Below are 20350 nucleotides of genomic sequence, written 5' to 3' on the forward strand. Positions count from 1 at the left end.
GTTTTGATGTTTTCATAACCCCTGCTTAGTGGACCAGGAACGGCCGCCGGAGGGCTGGGTATTGGGATTTCACTGTAATTGTGTTCACTACTCCGTACCTGACTGCCTAGTATTGTATGCAACGGCTGACGTTCAGCCCGAAGGAACAGTCAGGACCATCGAAGAGTGGAGGCTATATTTCTATGTTAATGACTTCTCCTACAATGTTGATACTCAAACAGTGAGGTTTGAGTGGTGGAGATGAAGACCTGCCGACTGTTGGAAGGATTCCGTGCTGAGGATGCTTTGGCCTACCTTACTACATGTTATATATGTACGAATGCCTTGATCTTATCTTGGTTATAAAAGATTTGGAAATCGCCGCGGGATGGGCCGGCGCCGCGTGTAAAATGGGCGACGGACTCTGCCAGCCTGTCCATCAGATACCATAGCAGACTACAGAGTCCCAGATCAAACAATAGCTATGGTAGTATTTTGAGTATCTTTGATGGAGCCCCTAGAGCCCGTGTTGGTAGCGCGGTGTTAGAGCAACCAGAAGTGCTGACCTTGACCACTTGCTGACTCTTTAAGAAACGACAAAGCACTAAGATCGATCGTGATTGAACTTGAGGTATTCCGCAAGATCTTCAATCGTGTGCAAAGCAATTTCGATGAGGCTTGAAGCTCTTGATTCTTTCCTTTTAACTCAAAGACCAGAACACAGCGACTACAACTAGGCACACTGATATAAGGCAGGTCTTTGCTTTTTCGATCTTGGGGCATCCCTGTAGATGACATACCGCACTCCGTGCATTACCGTGCGATGAGAAACACCCAGACGATCCAGGCATGGGTTAATTATTATTAATGGCTCAAGCGTCTTTATGGGGCACGGTTACATGGGCACGGAACCCATGAGCGAAGGAGTTGGTCTTCCATTTTCGGTTTACGACCCTCATCATATCGTTTGGTTCTCAAATATAGTGTTCACAGCCATGGTTGCCAATTCTCCTGGGATCGATCAATGTCGGGAATATCTGGAAACATGATTAAGCGGCCACGCAGGCCTGGAACTAACACCCGTCTCCCATAGGAGTTTAGAGGGAATAACGGGCAATCAGACGTCGTAAGGACATAATGTAGCTGGGAGAATCAAGGGTGTTGAAGGCGCTGGAACAGAGAGTTCCCAGAGGCGAGATCGGCCCACCAAGTCACTTCGTGGCTTGCAAAGGAGAGCATCCAGAGAATCCAATGTGGCCGAAATCTTGCCAGAAGCGCTAAGGTATCCTGAGTCGTGTTCCCTGCAGCAAACAGGTTGGAACGATATCTTGCCTTACCAAGCTTACATAGTACCTAACTTCAAACGCTCCGGGGACTGAAGATAGGAGGGTTTTCTTACCAATCTACGGGCTGAGTCTGCTCTGCAGCTTCCGGCTCTACCTAGTTAGCTACCTCAATTTGCTTGCCGATTTTGCCCATCGAGACATTATTTTACTACAGCTTCAAGAACTGAGGGAAAGGAGGATTGAATTGTCCCCACGTCTAAGTGCCCCTCCTCCTACCTGGTAGGTACCTACTAGAGTAAGTAAGCACAGGGGTACATACCTGGTAATCAGTTGTCAAATTCTCCTGGCGTAGAGTAACAAGGTCGATCCACCAGGCTTACCCGAGTCAGTTTCATCTGGGATGAACTGTTTGTTGACCGACTAACCGCCTAGTTTCTCCAAAGTTATCCATAATCGGGAAATTTCCTGACACAAATGTGTGCAGTTCTTATTTTCTTGCTCCCCGACATTAATTATGCAAGATCTCAGGCAATACGGTCAGACACTAACATTTCTTCAAACTTTGTAAGATCTCAATATGATATCTGCGCTCAGTCCTCCCACCACAGATGGAAAAGAGCAAAGACCAGCATCGTTCCTTAAAAAGCTTAGGTAGCTACGTACCTTAGGTACCTAGGTAGGTACCATGGTTAGCAGGGACTTACTACTATAAGTTGCCTAGGCCTTGATGTAGGTAGTAGTTCCCTAGGTAGGTACCTAGTAGTAATCGAGGTGGTTATAGGTTGTGTCAATTATGCCTTCCTTTCTTCCATCGATGCTGGCGACTTCCAGACAAGGCTGTATGGAGTCGGGCAAGTTGTGTTCGCTGTACTGTAAGGTACATACCTAGAGAAACCACTCAACCGGTGCTGAGGCTGTTCCTTCCATTTCTGTTCGAGACTTTTAGTTCATTTCGCCTGACTCCTGGCTGTAACGCATCTTCCTCGGTACCTGCCTTAGTACCAGACCACCCGCATCGACCCTCGCGCCCCCCCGGTCTTCTCAAAGGTGGATCCTGCTTCAAGGTGAACCTCGTGCTAACCATGTCTCGTCCAGGATGGATTAGGTCAAGAAGCTGAGGCCATCTCACCATGGCCCCCCTCCTCCCGCATCCATCCCATCTCCAACAGGGGCTGGTGGAGGTCGGTTAAAGAAATCCAATCCGATGGAAGAAAGAGGACCTTATTAGACGGCCAGCCAACGAGCTGAACTAACCAATGTTTGTGTCTTGGTAAGTAGGGAAGTAAGCCGCCAACGAAAACCCTTCTTCATCAAACAAGCCTTTTAGGTTTTTGTTTTGTATCCCATTCGACTTTCTGAGCAAGACAAGACGAGACACGGGACGGTTGTTACCTTCCTTTTTACCTACCAACCTACTGTTTGCACCTAAGCCTACGACTAACTTAAGTTTGTCCTGAGTACCTTTTAGTAGGGTGCCTTAATTGGCTACTCCGATCTGCCCGTCCCGTCTCCGAGCAGCTGCCGAACCTTCCATTATCCGGCCGAGTCCCCTTTAGTTTGCTTCTGTCCGGTTGCCACAAACATCATTGGATCTTTCGACTCTTCTAATTTTCTTCTCTGCATTCCACCTCAACGGTTTTTCGGTCTCGTCTTTGTGCGCTCAACTTGTTTTCGATTAGCCATATTTCGCAGTTCTGTTTCTGGGAGCTTGTTTGTTTTCTGCTACTCTTGGCTTGCCGGGATACTCTATCCCTCTATTGGCTTCCGTTGATGATTCAGTTCTCATGATGCGATTGTGATCCCACTTGCTGGCTTCTTTTGGCATCAATCAGTCCGACTTGACATTGTTCCCATGGTTTACGTTGCGCATAATCTTATCGTGCTCACTCACCATGGATAACTTGGAAGGGATGCTCCTGGTCCCTCCAGAACGAGGCCAGATACTTGGAAGAGCTGTTTGGAAGGTTAGTCTCCTTTATCGCGCTGCTCTATTTGTCACTCGAACTCACAATCATCCGAAAAAGCTGCGATATGTTGTCGTTGGTAGGCGTAACACCAGAGGTGGCCCCAGTCAGTCACAGTTTATATCCAACGGTCGCAACAACAGTCTTGGGGGCAGTAGATCTTTCCCCAAACTACCCATAGAAGAATCCTGCATACTCATCTACAAACACAAGGTATGAAGCCCCTGAGTATCTAACCCGATGTCTCCCAGCTGACCCCATTGGAATTCCAGGACGACACTGAGCCAATCCAGCAATGGCCAGTAAACTCTATCACCGATTGTCAGGTCCAACAGATCAATCATCGCAAACAGGGTCCCGTTCTCCCTACTCTCGTCATATCCGTTGCCGACAAAGAAAAGAAACGACGTTCGAGCCGGGCTGCCGGTCTCATATCATCGAGCAAAGAAGCTAGCGCGACGACCCTGTGGTTTCGCACGCCTCCAGACGATCATCATGTCAGTTTACATGAGTGGGCACGCAACATTCTTGCTAGAAAATCTCCGATGAGTCCAGAGAGCCCAATGTCACCCCAGTTCTCCAATCCCTTTGCCACGATGTCTCGCGATGCCTCCGATTATTTCTCCCGGCCAACTAGTGGTAACAAATCTGGCCGTTCTGATCCACGGAGTCTTCAACATAAGAGCTCTATCAACACCCAATCAACAACCACCACCACCACCACCACCAGAGAGCGGCCCCTCACATTCAGTTCCGAATCCCTCAGTTTACGATCAAAACGCAGCGATGTCTCCTCTCCTTCGAGCAACAATTATCCAATTCAGCAGATGAATTTCCCGATTCCTGGGCAGCACTACACTACGGTCCTTCCAACTGATTTGCCATCCCCTGTCAACACCACAGGAGATTATCAAGGGGAATTCATTGAGGGGTGGACCTCCGCACAAGGAAGATCATCCACAATGAGCTCGCCAATCCGCGGTCGTAGCAGTATTGGCTCTCAGCCGCCACATCCATCTATCGCTGCGATAGAGTCTAGCTCTCCGCCTGGGCCACGTGAGACCATCTTGGACAGAGCGTTTCAGATGCGATGCATTCCTGGCTCAGAGCGAGAGGTGCCTGGCGAGGAGAAGTTGAGCTCGTTAGCTCGATTTGATGCATTGATGCGAGAAGCTGACGACAAAATGAAACAGAGGGCAGAAGCCGAACGAGCCCAACAATTGGCAATGCGCAGTGCTTTCGAGGCCTCTGACAGTTCTAGCCAAGATGATGAAAGCGATTCGGACGATTTAGATGAGGATGCGTATGGAGGGGTTCCTGATCGACGAGGTCCCGCCTTGATACCTTCAACAACACAAAGGGCATTGCAGTTTATTGCTGATCGTCGTGACCCAGCACCGTTATCACCATCCAGCCGTTCTTCGGTATCGAGGACTCCGATGATACCCCAGTCACCCCCTATACGACCGCACACTGCACATGCTAAAACGAGGCCGAATCCAACGCAGAGGACCAACAGCACCCCTCAAATGATTGCCAACATGGCCAGGCTGGAATTGGCAGCACCCCCAAGCAAGGTGTCTGATGATTCCTCATTAAGGTCGAATGGAGACAAGCGTCTCTCCACTTCAAGCACTGCTACCAAAAGGTTGAGTTTCACCGAATTTACCAAAAGACTATCGAGCACCAGCAGCTTACTGTTCGTCCAGACGAACGCTAGTGGGAGGAGTTCCCGGAGAAGCAGCGAGATCGACCTCCAGCCCTCGCCCCTACCATGTGGGACACTGAATCCACAAAGAATTGCAGTGCCCACCCGAGACCAAGACCGAGACCAAAACTCGGGTGATGTCACCACAAGATGTGGATGGCGCAACAGTGTTGGCGTTGTCAGTAGAGATGGCACCTTCTTCTGAGTTTGCCATGTCAAGAAACAACGAGACCATATACTGAGACGATCCCACAATACTCGATCCCATGGCTGAAGTTTTGACGAATCTGAAGCGATATCTAGTTCTGAATTTTGCTGTTATGCAATTGCATACGATAAGGATATGGGCAGTTTTTGGTGCAGCCTAGCTGCTTGTACGATTTTGATACCAAACGATGGCATCGTCACGACTCTTATGACGGAGATAAGGGGCCATTGGGTACGTGGCCCCAGGCGTTTACTGTTCATGGATGACTTTCTGTCTCCACAAGCATTGCTCGGTGTCGTTGGATTCTGATGGGCATTGGCATACATTCAACCCCATAGACATCATACAAGGGTCATTCCACGACCAAAGCATCATCTAATACATCTTGAAACTTCTTTTGACGTGATAGCATTGTCATATACATAAAATCACCGGCGAATGGTTCTCGGGGCTGGAGCTCAGGGTTCGTCCTCACTTGATGTGGGTTCTTCCCAGTCCTCTATTCCTATTGCTGGCTTGGGTGCTCAACTGTCATGCTTTTATCTTGCGTGTCATCCATCAACTGTATTTGCGAACCCCCTTCCGGTCCTGGTATTCTTCTTAAAGCCCATTCAATATCATCCAACATCCATGAAGGGATGTCCTTGGCCCCTTTTTCATCATCCACATACATCGTACCACACCCCTCTAGTCTATCGGATATACTTGGCGATGGCTTCTTGCTCCTCAGGGCTTAATCGCTCACTGACGAAGCGCTGGATTGCGCCGCCATGTCGCTGGTTGGCGCTGACCATGTACTCCTTTACCCACTTGGTGACGTCGAGAACCTCAGGGAAATCATCCTTTGCCAACGCTCTGCAGGTGTTGAGTGCAGTAAAGGACATGCCGAAGCCAATGTCATCAACATCTGCCTCGGCAACGACCTCATCGCCAGCGCCAGCAGCCACAGTAGGAGGGTTAACAAGTAGTGAAAGAAGCTTGCGACAGCTGTTGGCCCAGCCCTTCGCGAACTGTTGAGCAAACGCTGACGAGTCACACAGAGTCTTGGTAAGAGAGACAACTGCAACCTTTCGATCAACTGGGCGTGCAAGTTTCTCTGTTTCACCAAGGACAAAAGCAGGGTAGACCTTGGTGAAAACGCCGTCTTCCACTGAGTTTGACTGCTGGATGAAGTAGTCGGCTCCATAGCCAGCCTCAAGACGAGCAGATACAAGATGGTAGAAGCGGACAAAGCGGAGTTTTAGAGACTCGGCAGGGGTTCCTTGAAGCTTCGTGTAGACTAGCCTGAGAATTGTACCGAAGTAATCATTAAGGACAGTTCTGTGGCCAAAGATTAGATATCAATACAAACATGTGAAAATGGAAGACTTACGGCTCAAAGCTCTTCACAATGGAATCCAAGATGTCAAAGGCGAGTACCTCCGACTTTTTGCCACTGAGCAGCTTCTGGAAGATTCCAAGCACGGGCGCAATTTGTCCCTCGGCCTGAATAGCCTGGGATGCCCGAGGAATAACAGCCGACAAGAGACGTGTGCATGCAGGGACGTTTCCTCGAGTCTCCCAAAGTGTGGGGTTTAGGAGAGGACCTAACAGGGCCTTGTAATTCTCCGAGATGGTCTCAGAGGGGCTAGATTCGAGAAGCTGCGCAAGAATCTGGAAGACATATTGCATGAATTCTGAGGACATGTTAGCAAGGTTCACAAACATGGAACTGCGCGACCTACCCGTGACATCCTCGACCAAGATTTGATGGAAGGGCCCCCACAGCTTCTCGTTGAAAAGAGCAGCATTGCTAGGGGCACAGTATCGGACAAGAGCACCAATAGCTTCGAAATGGTAATAATAGAAGCGGGGGTTGCTGGGGTTTTGCTTCATAACATTGGTGATGAGGATGAGATGAGTCAACACATTGTCCAGCAGAGGAATAGCTCCGTCTTTGATAACGATCAAAATTCTCATAACGCAACGCATTAAAAACTCGTTCTCCTGTAGCTTGGCAGGGCTTGATTCCTTTTCAATGAGCTTGAAGAGATGGCCGAGAAGATCCTTGGCGAAGGGCTCAATGTCTGCACGGGGAAACATGGCATTGCCCACATCATCTGTGAGAAACAACACCCTCTCCACTGCGATAGCAGCATAAGAGTAAACGACGTAGTTGTCTGAGTTCAGATTCTGGATCAGAGGGCCCAGAGCCACTTTCCACTGCTCCTTGGACAGCTGACTTCGGAAAGTGTAGAGGTACTTGATGGCGTCGACCTTCGAGATTGGTTCAATACCTTGCGTGTTAATAAGATCTTGGGCAATGTGCTGCTCAAAAAATTCAACGACATTGACAAGGGGGTTAACAGTCTTTACACCTTGAGCAGCAGTTACCGCACCCTTGGCAGCAATAGACAGGAAGAGATAGATAGCAGTATCCTTGGCCTTCCAATCACTGCTTCCTTGAGACAAGTAGTGACTGATATATTTAGACACCACCGTTGTCACAGGCGCTTCAAATCGTTCCTGAAGCTTTCGAAGAAAATCGGTAGCAGATCGACGACGTGAGTCTGTATCAGACCCCTCCAGATCCCTGCGAATGAATTCAATAGGCTCGTCCTCAAAGAGCTCGATATCCGATTCGCGGAGCGCCACATTTGGTAGAATAACCTTCTCGACAATCTGTGTCAAAACATCCTCGCTATTGAAGATTCCTGAATGTTGTGCAGACGACGCAATAGCGGTAAGGAAATGCAGAGCTTTGCTGACAATAATGTCGTATTTGGTCTCGGGGCCTGTTGAAGACAAAAGGTTCCACGCTTTCTCGATGAAGGGCTGACAGTACTTGGAGAAATCCTCATCGTATTTGACGGTGAAGAGTTCGAGAATCTCGCAAATATCAGCCTTGACCGTATCAACTATGCTCGTCTCGGTGTCGTCATCAGTCTCCAACAGGGGGTTGGAGTACGTAAGGTACTTGTGAAGGAGTTCAGAGATGCTGCCGAGATTCTCCTCGAAGATAGGAGGTAGATCATGACAAGACATGTCATGCAGAATTTTGATTTGAAGGTCCAAGGCCTCGAACCAGCCATGCAGCACTTCCTTCTTGTCGTTGTTCTCGGCAATCTTCTTATCGGTCGTCTAATGCGCCAGAAACTATGAGCACGAAGCAGACAAGAGTATTCACTCGCTATGACTTACCACGAGAAGCTGAACGAAAGCTTGTCCAAAGGTCTCAATCACATGATTGATCTCCATGTAAAGTTCGTCTGTTCGAAAGAGAGGTCGCCATCTGGCAAAGATAGAGTGTGCAACCTCGAGAACACCAACGTTGACCTTGGGGTCAGTAGCGGAAAACCGACTGACGAGTTCCTACACCAAGAATGTCAGTACATTATATAGTAACTACCATCAATCTTGCGAGCTCACCTGGGTAAGGGTATCCCATCGTCGCCAGAAATCAGAGTCTGCAATAACGCTGATAGCGTCACCAAGCTGGGCCTGAATATTGGGGGGAGATGAGATCATGAGGCCGATGAGGCGCTCCTTGATGACTTGAACTTCATCTTGAGGTAGCTTATAGTTGCCTTCCTCGTCCTACACGGAGTTCGCGATTTAGTATTCTGAGCAGGGTCGACCGAGAAAAAGGTAAGACGGACCACGTAGTTTGTTCGAATAAAATTCTTGAAGGCCAATGCAGCAGCGAGTCGAGTCTTTGGCGGTAGGGTGTCGGAGTTGACAATGTTGAGAAGGCTGAGAGAGTACTGAGGCTTGGTAGCCTCTTGCTTGAGGGCAGTCTCGGCTGTTGGTGATGATTGTTTATTAGTTTCCAATCAAAACCGCGGGGCAACGAAGTAGTGGGACAGGGCAACGGATCAAGTACCTTTACGATGCTCTGTAGGATCGAGAGTTGCGTCAAGGAGTTGAGCGATCTGACCAATATCGGCCGCCATGGTGAGGGTGTATTAATAGGGGCACTGCTAAGAGGAAAGGGTAAAGGACGAAGAGAAGAAAGAAATGAGCGGTGGTGATGGGGAAGGACAAGTTTGGAGGTAGGTAGTAACAAAGAGCTGAGAGGTTGCAGGTTCAGGTTGACAAGCAAATCAAAGCTCGGGCGGCTCTAATTTTTTCTGGGCCTCCATTGGCGAGATGCTATTGGCAGTAAATGGCTTCGAAGCCTTCAGCAGCGAGCTAGCCCAGGCAGTCGAGCTGCAGTTGATGGGCGTTAGAGCTAGTCGCACTAAGAAGAGCTCTAGGTTAACACTCAAGGTACGGGGGCAAAAAGGCTTCTGTTTTTGTCTTAGGTGACAAAAATACTAACGTAAGCTTAGTATAGACCTGGGAGATTTCAGTCTCATTATTTTTGACACCTTAATTTCCAGTCAAAGGTTTTCTCTCTCCTTGAGGGCTGCCTCGTAGCTAGGTATAATAGCACACCAACTGGCCGTACTGTTACCCAATCGTGGCCCAGTAGTACAGCTCATCATCGATGCAGAGAGTATGTAAAAAATTATTATTGAAGAATCTAAGCAACAGGACCAAGAATATAGGCTACCGTTCGCATTACTCTATACCAATGTGGCCTGATACTAGATCTGGAAGCTAGGTATGTACTAACCCTTCATTGCATGGATAACAACTCTCTGATACTGTCCCAAAACGATAGGTAAATAGATGAATAACCGTTACACTCCCTACCTCAGTACTTAGTATGCATTGATCGGAGCCTGTGAAGCTAGGTACATCCATCTACCTGGGCAACTTCTTTGTGACGGATGGCAGCGATACCCCAATTGATATGCATAAACACACACACACACACATACACATATATATTGAATGCAAAAGACAGTATTTGTCATTGACTATTTGCTCGTCTCAATGATGAAATCCAGCCACAAGATCAGCGCCATGGCCTGTCACCCAATTCGGCGATGGAACCTACACCAATACAACCGTGGCCAAAGAATACTGCAGGTACGCTGTAGCTAAGGAAATAAAATCTTATTCTCTACAGACTCGGGGTCCCTTCATAGTCCCAGATTGGCGCGATTGGCATGCGGTACCTTACCGCCTACAGCTTGGTGGCATGGCGTACATAGTAAACCCTTGGCTGTTCGTGTGCTTCAGGAAACAGCCATTCAAATGCCACCAAGGGGTCATCTGCTATGGCTTAGTAAGGACAAATTGCGTTTCCATTAGCTACACAGGTACCTTATTATACGTTACAGGAAGTACCCTGCTGCATTGATCTGCCTTGTCATTGTCTTCCCAAAGTTAGGTGGGTGGTATTCCCCAAGCGCAAACTTTACCAACTTAACCACCATCTGCCAACATCGTCTCCCATTCTTCAATATTCTCTCATCCCTCCAGCCTCATAAAATCAAATCGCTTCATACATCCGTCATAGCAACCCAGTCAGTGATCGAGCACCTCGCGCGCTAGCCAGTGTGTCGTTCTGCGAGTCCTGGCCTCTTTTTCTCGCCTTTGCATCCCGCCGATCTGCCCACCGTCTGGTGCCATCCCGGATCTTCGTCCACCTCCGCGCTATTGGATCACACTTATCGTTATCATCACTCCTTCTGGTCCCTGACTGAATCTGCACGATACACATTCTCGCACTCGAAGCCCGACGTCATCTACGACCTTCCTTGATCATTTAATGAACACGCCTTATCCCGTGTACACACGCAACTTCTTACAGGCCCATATCAGGCCTAGGTAGCACATGTTTGGCCGGTGAGACTCGCTTGCACCGTCTGTCCATCTTGTATTTGCTCTGCACACTGCATCCGAGACGCCGTTCCGTTTGTCGTACTTGCGACACAAGACAATTCAGTTCCGTTGTCTTGTCTAAACGCCTCGTCGAGCTCTTGAACTTGCCCGATATCCTGTGTGCCCATCACCTTATCGTTGCGACTCTTTTGACGCCCCATGTTGTCTGTTTTATGTCGATTGATCCGTTCTGCCTTGCCGATGACAAAGCTTCCAATGCACAGGTTTCTGTACCTTTGCTAACATGTTGCGCCGTTTAGCCTCACTTAGTCACCAAGACTCCAACGAGACTTCACACGAGCACATGTCACCGCAGCCAGGAGATGGTCCATCATCCCCAGATACGTCCCGTCAGGGTGGCCTTGCCCATGTCCTCCGGGGTCTGACAAGTTCTAAGCTCTCCAAATCCTCACCGTCTATAGCATCACCCTCTTCAGCGAACGCCCAACCGACCGCCGAGTTCGTCCATGCTCCAGCCCCAGCCGTCTCCCCAAACCCACCTCATGGGCTGTCTTCTAGTCACATGGAGTCCTTTGAGCTTCTCAAGAATGGCTCACCCAACGAGCGCATTGCTGCCGCCAACTCGTTGAAATACGCAATTGCCGAGTACCCTCTCAATCCTGTCCTGGATATTTGGTATGCTGCAAAAGACCTTATCGATCCCGCAAAACCTGCAGCAGCACGAGCAGCTGGTTGGGAGCTCCTCACGGAGTGTGTGAAGCACGAGGCCTCTTCTGATCTCGAACGGCAAGAATATTTCACGACTCTATCAGCTCCTGCAAACTCGGAAGATTTTCACCTACAGTTGGCTGCTCTTGTTGACCTGACCCGGCGGGGCCGAATTTTGACAGGCTTCGATTATGAGCTTCTTCCTCTTTTGACTAATTGGTTATGGGAATCTTACAATGTGGTGCGTGCAGCTAGAAGGAAAGCGTCCCGGAGTTCAAAGGGCGCTTCTCGAAATCGTGCTGTCGCTTCTGGTGAAGAAAAAAACCTCGCTCAGTTATTCAATTTTCTCATCGACGTCATCAAGTTCAGCTTCAACAATGCAGATGAATCTGCTGTGACAGGATTGATCGATCGATTACTGGCAATTTGCATGAGCACGAGCGTTGAAGAGGATCTCAGATCGAGCATAGCGGTCATTGATGCAATTGTGACATTTGGGTCTATACCAGAAGATAAGCTCAAAGGCTGTGTTCAAGTGCTCAGCTCTATCTATTGTATGGTGGGAAGCCTTCAGAAGGACTCCTGGAACACGCTCTCAAATCTGTTCAAAAGCCATAATGGACAGGCGACCATCCGCATTTTATTGGATATTCTACGAAATAATCCTACGGATGGGGCCAAGGAGAAGGATGTCAACCGAGAGATACGCGGCGCCCTTGCCGTACTGCAAAAGGTTCTGTCCAAAAGCCCGGAGAACGGCTATCCGGGGATACCTTTCGCATTACTGGCGGATGGTCTTGCCATAGTTGCGAAAACTGGCACTTCCATTAAAACTTTGACGGCTATTCTTCAGTTGCTTAATGCTCTATTTGACGGTGGCGATGGCCATATACACCGTTTGATCATCGACGAGGACTGGTCCGTAATACTCGAGGCTGCCGCGACATGCTCCAAACGAGCAATACCTGGGCCGCGCGACTCTGATGGATACCGCAGTCCTATCAGGGACGAGAAGCCTGAGGAAGCTCTGATCCGAGAACTTATAATCCTCATCAAGCAGCTTGATGTGCTCATTAACCAAAAGTCGGATGTGTTTGTTCCTCGGGCAACCATTATTTCGTTTCTAACCGAAGTCCATCAGTTCCTCCCTGACGAAACTGCATCGTCTGTCTTGAATTACTTTCAGCAGTTCAGATGTTGTTCACCTTCAGATCTCCAATGGGAGGAAAATCTAACCTTGGTTTTAAAAGGATTCTTTGGCAACAGAGATCGGTCCTCACAGATTAGGCTTCGAGCCTTGGAAACCATCATGGACGCTTACGAAGTCGTGGATCTAGTGGGCGATGACCCCGAAGAGAGCTTCATCCCGCAACTGGCCAAGAGCATCCTTCAAGATGTTTCTGAAGAGACGGATGTGTTGGTCCTCGAAGGAATCATGTCGCTCATGGTCTCAGTTGTAGTATCTTGTGACATGGAATTATTCGATTATATCGTCGATGCCCTTCGAGGCATCGTCATTGGCGACAGGCTCAAATCACCGATTCCATCGTCAGCATCTCATAGCCCATTCGCTCAAGGATCTTCCGAAGAACACCTGCCACAAGGACAGTCGCCCTCAAACGTGGTTGCCAAGGGATACGTGAAGATATTTGTGCAGACTATGGATTATGACAGTGGGAAATCCTTGAGGCTATACCATGCGTTGATAAACATTGTGAAGTCGAGTCACTGCGAGGTCGATGCTCGGTTGACCGCTATGAAGCTCTTATTTAGGCTGCGTGCCGATTGGGCCAACCGAATTTTCATCACAAAGACACTTGAGACTAATTTTGTTGCCGCCTCCTTGTGTCGAACCCCGGAAACATACGCCAAGAAGCAGGCTGAGGAGGCTGCACAGTCTATACGCTTGTTAAGAAATGAACATGGTGGGTCGTCCAGGTCTGCTCGCGGTATTTCGTTCAGCCAAGGGCAAGGCCATGAAAGAGGCATGCCCGTTCGGTCTGCAAGCGTCGCTGCTGGAAGTGGCCTGCTCGGCAGTAGTGGTAGTGCAGCTCGCTATCATCAGCTTTGGAGCCTTCCGGACCCAGAGGCTCTGCCTGAATCCGTGACCGGCGTGTTTAGTCCAGTTCTGGTTTCTCACAGCCCTGGCTCCGCTGAACTCGTGATGGGGGAAGAAGTACAAAAGACCAAAACGAATATTGAGGCTACTGCCCTCGATATTGCCGCTTGGCTCGAGGCTGTCCTCGGCTTGTTGCACGGTTGCGACTGGGAGGTGTACAGTTTTGCACTGGTTCACCTTCCATCACAACTCAGCAACCATGCCATTTTCAGAGACGCCATTCCCCAGATTCAGGAGCTGCGAAGACTCATTTGCGAGCAAATCCGAACCAACTCCTTTCAGGAGCCTCCAAATGCATCAGGCTTGAGGCGAGCTGACGTGGCGATTTGTCTCTTCCACAGTTTAACGATGATTCTCAGTTACCATGACCACTTTCAAAAGGGCGATGAGGATGAAATAGTCAAAACATTTGTTCATGGCATCGCCACTTGGGAGCGGAGTGCAAAATGCTGCATCCATGCCTTGTCCATATGCTGTCATGAATTGCCACTCTCAACAAGCAAATCACTGGTTCAGCTATTGACCAAAATGTCTACTATCATCACCCAGCCGCATGTCTCCATCCATATCCTCGAGTTCCTGGCTTGTCTGAGCCGTTTACACAACGTGTATGTCAACTTCAGAGAAGAGGAATACAAGATTGTGTTTGGAATTTGCATTCGCTATCTGCAATCTGTGAGGGACAAAAAGGCTTCCAACAGGAACAGTCATGCCAGCGAACCGTCTACCCCAGCAACCTCAACGGGCAACCTTTCGGATGCCATACACCCAAGCGCAACAGACGATTTACCACAGTATGTGTATGCATTAGCATACCATGTGATACTCTTCTGGTTCCTTGCGTTAAAACTGCCAGACCGGGCCACCTTGGTTGGGTGGCTTGTCCGGAACATATACAACGAGATTGAAGATGCGCACACAGATAACGAACAAGCACTCACTTCGATCGACTTCATGCAAAGGTATACATACGCTGACGTGGAGGAATCATCCCAAGACCCTCTCTTTACATCGGATCGATTCGGAGAGATCATAAAGAAGAGATGGTTGGTTGGTTACAGCATCGTCACCGTAAATCAGGCCACGACCACTGGCTGGGCTCAAATTGTCAAGAGACAGCCTTCAGGCACCTCGGCCTTCACGATTCGAGAAACGTTTGATCCACCGCCTCCGCATCAAACACCCAATTACGTGGATATTAGCAGGGAGGGACAAGTCTCGACGAATACTATCTTGCCCAGTCACATCATGGTACAACTGATGTCGTCCATCCCTCAAGGTCATGATCTAGCGCGACCTATTCCGCTCCCTGAGGATGATGCCGTTGAAAGAGCCATTCGAGTCTTTGATCGAAGCTCTACTGTTGATGGGCACAAAGTCGGCGTCATATACATTGGAGAGGGACAGACTGATGAAGTCGAGATTCTTGGGAATGTGTCTGGTAGCAGCGATTACATGGAGTTCCTCAACAATCTTGGCACATTGACCAAGCTCAAGGGAGCGACGTTCAACACTCATGGACTCGATCGCGAATTTGACTCTGATGGCCAGTATACTTTTTGCTGGCGAGATCGTGTCACAGAAATCGTGTTTCACGTCACCACACAGATGCCTACGAACCTGGAACATGACCCACGTTGCACAATGAAGAAACGCCATATTGGCAATGATTTTGTTAACATTGTGTTCAACGATTCAGGTCTGCCTTTCAGATTTGATACTTTCCCGGGCGACTTCAATTTTGTCCATATTGTCATTACACCAGCGTCAAGGGCTTCGTTTATTGCTGCTAGAGACGCGTCCAAACACAGTCAGCCCTTTTATCGCGTTCAGGTCTTGAGCAAGCCAGGTTTCCCTGAGATCTCGCCCGCTTCAGAGATGAAGATTGTATCACTTAAAGCTCTCCCAGGTCTGATCCGTTTGTTGGCTCTTAATGCTTCGGTGTTCTCTCACGTCTGGGCTAATCGTGAGGGTGGTGAGCATGTCAGCTCGTGGAGAAGTCGCCTCCGTGCTATCAAAAGGCTTCGGGAGAAGTACACACCTTCAAAATCTGGGCAAATAACACCCTCGGCCTCACAGAACTCATCTCTCGGGGGCGCACCTCCGTTACACCAACAACAGCCGCTCCTGCCACAGGGAGATATATCGTCGTCGCGACCAGCCAGCACCGTCCGCGATAGCTTTACGAGTCTACGTCGCACAAGTGTAGCCACCTTTTTCACAAGCACAAGTGAGCAGACCTCACATCGATCCTCAATGTTGTCATCATCTACAACAACAAATGACACTGAGATTGGTCCATTTCACGCGCAAGATTCACACACTGACACCGTCGACTTTTCCAAATGGGCCTAAAAAAAATGTGCTATTAAACGGGGCGCGGGAAACGTGAAGGAAGGAGTTACATTAGCAAAATCATTATGTTTTTCAAAAAAGGGCGGAGGCGTCTGTCTATATATTAGGTGTCATGGAGGGGGGGTTCAAAAGTTTTTGCTCTAGGTCACACTTGATGTTTGCCTGTTCTATCCCTATTTCAAGTCTGTTTTCCTGTCTATTTCTGCTTACAGCCCACTTCGATATACCCTGGAGCTGTGTCTCGCTCGAAGTAGAACATTATTAGACTGCTAGAAGACATTTAATGGTCTTGCCAATATTACTTGATAGTACTCACCTTAAGAAAGTGGTTGTTGGAGCAAATCACTTTTCTGAAAGCCTGCAGGCTTACGCATCCACGTACAGAGCTCATCCGACCTGATCAGCCGATGCAAAATATTTCGTCGTACAACGCTGCTGCGTAGTTGAGAGGCTGTTGTGTAACCAACGCTCAGTCTGCTTAAACCCGCCTATCAAAACCCCATATCGTTTGGTAGACTGCAGTGTCTCGTTGTCGCAACCCGCCTGGTTGCATGACTGCCTGGGATGTTTGTCAGCCCAAACGGGCTGGCTCATGTTGATCCACTAGCAGCAAGTAAGGTCACCGTTACACAAGTGCGGCGCGTGTAGTATTTTGCGGTCAAAACCTCATCCAAAAGCAGTAGGCAATTCACAAGCTTTAGCTGTTGCTTGACATAAGAGCCTTGGCGGTTGGGCGGTATACGAAGACGGTAGCACAGGATCAGAGGCTGGGCTCATTTGTAAGCAAATGAGGGTTTAAGGATAGTGACATGAGTGAAAGAGCCAATAGGGATTATAAGATGCATGCATTAAGGGGTTATTCTGCGTTGGCAACGTAGGGATAGCAGGAGCACTGCAGGCAGATCACACATGGTGATTTGCTATCGCAGGGTTCCGAAGTAGGATGGCAAAATCCAACAGTCTTTTGTCGCACGTCAGCAGCTGATAGAAGCGCACAATCCAGAATCGGTTCATTCTGCTAGATTCCCGGTAATATCCTAGTCGTAAAATCAGGTTGTGGATTAAAACGAGACTTGTTGGCTAATACCAATGTTTGACGAGGGCAAATAGTTGCTCTTGCGTAAGGTAGCTTTTTGCGGTTGCCTAGATAAGTGGTTGCGCCATGATATAGTCAAACACGTCGGCCGACGCAGTATGCTGCTGTTCGTGGGATTTTGCTTGTCAAATCGTATCATGATGTCTTTGGATGATGTAGAAAAGGAGGATATAAGTTGTAACTCTGCGCCAAGTGTCGTAAAAGCCAGATAAGAAAAACGGTACCTAAGATAAAGCTGCAAGAGGCGTGTCCTCGGGAGCTGTATTTGAGTTTTCAGCTCGGAATAAATTCGTTGAATCACACCTCTTCCTTCTACCGGCTGTTTTTGGCAGGATTGTTGATCATGTTCATATTGTGTGGCCCCTGGTGTGATGGAGATTCATTCCTAGGCTTTGCGCCAAAGCTCTTTGTATTCTGCCCATTTGCAGAAACCTGCCAAGTTTCAATGTCAGCATGTGGTGGTAGCTGCGAAAGTCCTGAGAATCTTACTAACCTAAAGACTGCAGCACGTTTTCGTCCGATCTGCTGCCATCAACAAACATTCCAACCATTCCTCTCTCACTCAGGGTCTGCCGACAAGCCAGGAGCAATCTAGTAGCCACCGAGTCACGGCGATTGACCATATCCGGGTCTTCATCTAATTTAACAGTTAGTCAATGTCAGATAACATGGTTTGGATTGTGGCCGACCTTTGATGCAGATGCACGAAACTCCTCCAATGCTCTGTCCGATTGAGGCTGGCCATGGAATATCTGCGCCGCAAGGGCTCCCATTATCTGGAAAATATGTTATTGCCGCAGCAACCAGATTTTCCCCTTCAAGCCCGACTACAATGTCATTCATGTAGCAACTGTCCATAGTTTTGGCGTATTGGTCGTACCACCCAAACCCGTATCTCTTCTGTGACTCCTTATTTGCCATGTCGACAACCTTCTGGTAATCTGTTAGCTGGCATGGCCTGAACGTTAAGCCAGCAGAAGCTAGATCAGGAACTGGATAGTCGGCAAATCTCAAGAGCCAATCGAGCACTCGCCGCCCGTTTCCAGGTGTGGATTCCTTCATGTTCCAACCTCGTTTTTCGAACCACTCCGTATCGGTTTCGGGAGCGGGCAGACCGTAAAGTAATCTTGGAAATGTGCTTCCAAGCTGAATGATGCCGACACCTCGAATCTTGTTGAGTTTGCTCACGACTTCGTCGTGGAGGAAGCGCCCAACACCTTGACCCCGAAAGTCTTTGTGAACGATGATGGCGGCTACTGATCCAATCAGTCGGTCGCCACTACTATCCGTAAACGTTGTGAATGTTGCACAAAATCCAATGGCCTGCCCTTTATGGGGTTCTCTAACCATGTAATGCATGGCATATCCATCGCGTTTCAAGAGAGAACCAAGAGTCGAGCGATTTAGATGGAACTTGGAAGGCAAACATGCTTCCCATAAAGCGTGGGTTTCTGGGAGATCTCTGTCGTAGTCCCATTTCAGGAGCGACCAAGTTGGCGGGGGAGGAGAGTTACTGGTCGTCGGCGTGACCTCTGTTGTCCGTCGTTCACTTGTCAAAAGAACAGCGACGGCTTGTAAGTCTGTCGCAGAGTACCCAGGACACTGAATGATAGTTGGGAAACCATACTCGCGGGCCCCCTTTTCCGAAACTTCACAGCAGGCTACAAGCACTAAAGGGCGTTCTTCACACACCTCACGAGCAACCTCGGCGAGTTCAAGCTGAAATAAACCTTCCTCTGTCGAGAAGCCAGTCAGCACAAAGATAACGACTCGTGCTCTCTTGATGAATGCCACATGAATGCCGGTAATGCCACGCTCCTTAGTATAAGGAACATGCCGGATCCACGGATGTGTGCGCGCAAGTGCTTTACCGAGAGGCTCGAAAGGGTCACTTGCATTGGCAAGACTCTGGTCTAAAGGGACAGCAGCAGGTGTTAATAACAAGACTAAATCCTCATCACCTAGGTTCTTTTGAAGGGGAATCAACTCTTGGTGATCCCATAGTAAAGTAGCCGGTGAGCTCTGGCTTTGTATAGTTGACATGGTTTGCAACTGTGTGTAGTATCGAAACTGACGATACAGTTACATGACTGATTTGGAACCGTCGATGAAGCTACTCGTCTCGGTTAAGTGCGTAGTCTCCACAAGAACCCAACCCCCTTGGGCATAAATCAGCTTCCAGAGAGTCAGAGTATGAAACAATGATGACAAGCGTGGAGAAGAAGGAGGCGACTAATTGTTGAACTTATGAGCGGCTCCGCAGATAGGGATGCCGACGAAGTTGGACTAGCCGAATAGCTCAATGATGAAGGGACTCAGGAGACAAGATGCAAACTCATAATCGAGGCCATCTGGCTGGATAAGAAACTCAAGACAGAGGAGAAGAGGATATGCTTGATAATTTGAATCTGGACGGGTAGGAAAATAAGCAATCCAGCGATCTATAAATGCGGGTTTTGTGACGGCGCCTGGTTTGCTGGGGTCCCGCTACAGTACACCATCCAGACTGCTGGGACTGGGAGGAGGGTTTAAATGAGTGTGGGGTTAGATGGGACGAAGGCTGCGACAGCAATTGGTACTGTACGAGCAATCAGCCGCCTCGAAGCGCCAGGGCTACACAAAGTTCTCGAGATGCCAGGATATGAGGGCATCGGTCAGGGTTGGTTACCTGATCAAAAACATGCGCCTCGGCCAAGGCCGGTTGGAGGTCATGGCGGAGAGAACATCCAATCCGTGTCGATGAGCTCCCAAGGTCGACGAAATGGGATTGCCGAAGGCGAGGATCCGTTATGACGGCGGAAGACGCCTACGAGAGGCTGTCCGATGGTAACACAAAGATGCACGTCGGCAGAACCGGGTGAGCTACTTGCAGCAAAGTAGCATGGATAAACGATAACGCCCCGGCACGCGGTCCAAAGGCACGTTTGCCATGACTCACGACAACAGGTTTGAGAAGAGGAAGGAGAATAAGGAGACTCGGGTGCAGCAAAGAAGTAAAGGCGTATAAGAAGTGTACACAGAGATTGCGTGCCAGTCGTTGGTATACGGCTTGACACAACCATTCCAGCCTGACCCTTGTCTTGTTGACTCCGGAAAAGAGACTGGAAACTATAGGGTGAAGCCACTCTATTCTTATCCGGGCTTATTGGGGACATTCCTAAGCAATGTGGTTTGCTAGGATAGCTAGGATAGGTAGTCGACATGTTGGGTCC

General features: G+C 48.9%; 5 protein-coding genes across 11 annotated transcripts; 3 read left to right on the forward strand and 2 right to left on the reverse strand.

Moving 5' to 3' along the window:
* Window positions 1-2471: 2471 nt before the first annotated feature.
* FOIG_02890 (uncharacterized protein) lies at window positions 2472-6190 on the forward strand. 4 transcript variants are annotated; one of them, XM_031200357.1, is made up of 4 exons: window positions 2472-3229; window positions 3290-3442; window positions 3502-4877; window positions 4939-6190. In XM_031200357.1, exons 1-4 carry the CDS (start codon window positions 3158-3160, stop codon window positions 5015-5017), a joined length of 1680 nt encoding a protein of 559 aa, XP_031070125.1. In that variant the 5' UTR covers window positions 2472-3157; the 3' UTR covers window positions 5018-6190. The 4 variants fall into 4 exon arrangements, with proteins under 4 accessions (XP_031070125.1, XP_031070124.1, XP_031070127.1 ...); XM_031200356.1 differs by having other exon boundaries at window positions 3502-6190; XM_031200359.1 differs by lacking the exon at window positions 2472-3229 and having other exon boundaries at window positions 3239-3442.
* On the reverse strand, window positions 5838-9162 carry FOIG_02891 (uncharacterized protein; the record flags this gene model as incomplete). The annotated part of the gene is made up of 7 exons (XM_031200360.1): window positions 9008-9162; window positions 8784-8926; window positions 8554-8721; window positions 8326-8496; window positions 6870-8265; window positions 6518-6821; window positions 5838-6465 (listed from the first exon to the last, which is right to left on the reverse strand). The coding sequence occupies exons 1-7, from the start codon at window positions 9075-9077 to the stop codon at window positions 5838-5840; spliced, it is 2880 nt and encodes a 959-aa protein (XP_031070128.1). The 5' UTR covers window positions 9078-9162.
* Window positions 9163-10386: 1224 nt separating this feature from the next.
* FOIG_02892 (uncharacterized protein) lies at window positions 10387-17565 on the forward strand. The gene is made up of 2 exons (XM_031200361.1): window positions 10387-10863; window positions 11160-17565. Exon 2 carries the CDS (start codon window positions 11204-11206, stop codon window positions 16040-16042), a length of 4839 nt encoding a protein of 1612 aa, XP_031070129.1. The 5' UTR covers window positions 10387-10863; window positions 11160-11203; the 3' UTR covers window positions 16043-17565.
* FOIG_02893 (uncharacterized protein) lies at window positions 10427-20085 on the reverse strand. 4 transcript variants are annotated; one of them, XM_031200365.1, is made up of 5 exons: window positions 19807-20085; window positions 17828-19297; window positions 17632-17775; window positions 17130-17570; window positions 17011-17079 (listed from the first exon to the last, which is right to left on the reverse strand). In XM_031200365.1, exons 2-4 carry the CDS (start codon window positions 19179-19181, stop codon window positions 17524-17526), a joined length of 1545 nt encoding a protein of 514 aa, XP_031070133.1. In that variant the 5' UTR covers window positions 19182-19297; window positions 19807-20085; the 3' UTR covers window positions 17011-17079; window positions 17130-17523. The 4 variants fall into 4 exon arrangements, with proteins under 4 accessions (XP_031070130.1, XP_031070131.1, XP_031070133.1 ...); XM_031200362.1 differs by having other exon boundaries at window positions 10427-17570; window positions 17828-19716; XM_031200364.1 differs by lacking the exon at window positions 19807-20085 and having other exon boundaries at window positions 17828-19712.
* FOIG_02894 (uncharacterized protein) lies at window positions 19928-20145 on the forward strand (the record flags this gene model as incomplete). Its single annotated transcript, XM_031200366.1, has 2 exons — window positions 19928-19995; window positions 20085-20145. 2 exons carry the CDS (start codon window positions 19928-19930, stop codon window positions 20143-20145), a joined length of 129 nt encoding a protein of 42 aa, XP_031070134.1.
* Between the last annotated feature and the right edge of the window lie 205 nt (window positions 20146-20350).

The sequence above is a fragment of the Fusarium odoratissimum genome (assembly GCF_000260195.1).
Source record: "Fusarium odoratissimum NRRL 54006 unplaced genomic scaffold supercont1.3, whole genome shotgun sequence".
NCBI lineage: Eukaryota > Fungi > Ascomycota > Sordariomycetes > Hypocreales > Nectriaceae > Fusarium > Fusarium odoratissimum.

Coding starts and splice junctions, on each gene's coding strand:
- FOIG_02890 (XM_031200356.1), top strand. CDS start 3,158: ATGGATAACTTGGAAGGGATGCTCCTGGTCCCTCCAGAACGAGGCCAG. Junction 3,230..3,289: donor TTGGAAGAGCTGTTTGGAAG/GTTAGTCTCCTT, acceptor CATCCGAAAAAG/CTGCGATATGTTGTCGTTGG. Junction 3,443..3,501: donor TACTCATCTACAAACACAAG/GTATGAAGCCCC, acceptor TTGGAATTCCAG/GACGACACTGAGCCAATCCA.
- FOIG_02892 (XM_031200361.1), top strand. CDS start 11,204: ATGTCACCGCAGCCAGGAGATGGTCCATCATCCCCAGATACGTCCCGT.
- FOIG_02893 (XM_031200362.1), bottom strand. CDS start 19,181: ATGTCAACTATACAAAGCCAGAGCTCACCGGCTACTTTACTATGGGAT. Junction 17,776..17,827: donor TTCGTGCATCTGCATCAAAG/GTCGGCCACAAT, acceptor CTGTTAAATTAG/ATGAAGACCCGGATATGGTC. Junction 17,571..17,631: donor AAACGTGCTGCAGTCTTTAG/GTTAGTAAGATT, acceptor GAAACTTGGCAG/GTTTCTGCAAATGGGCAGAA.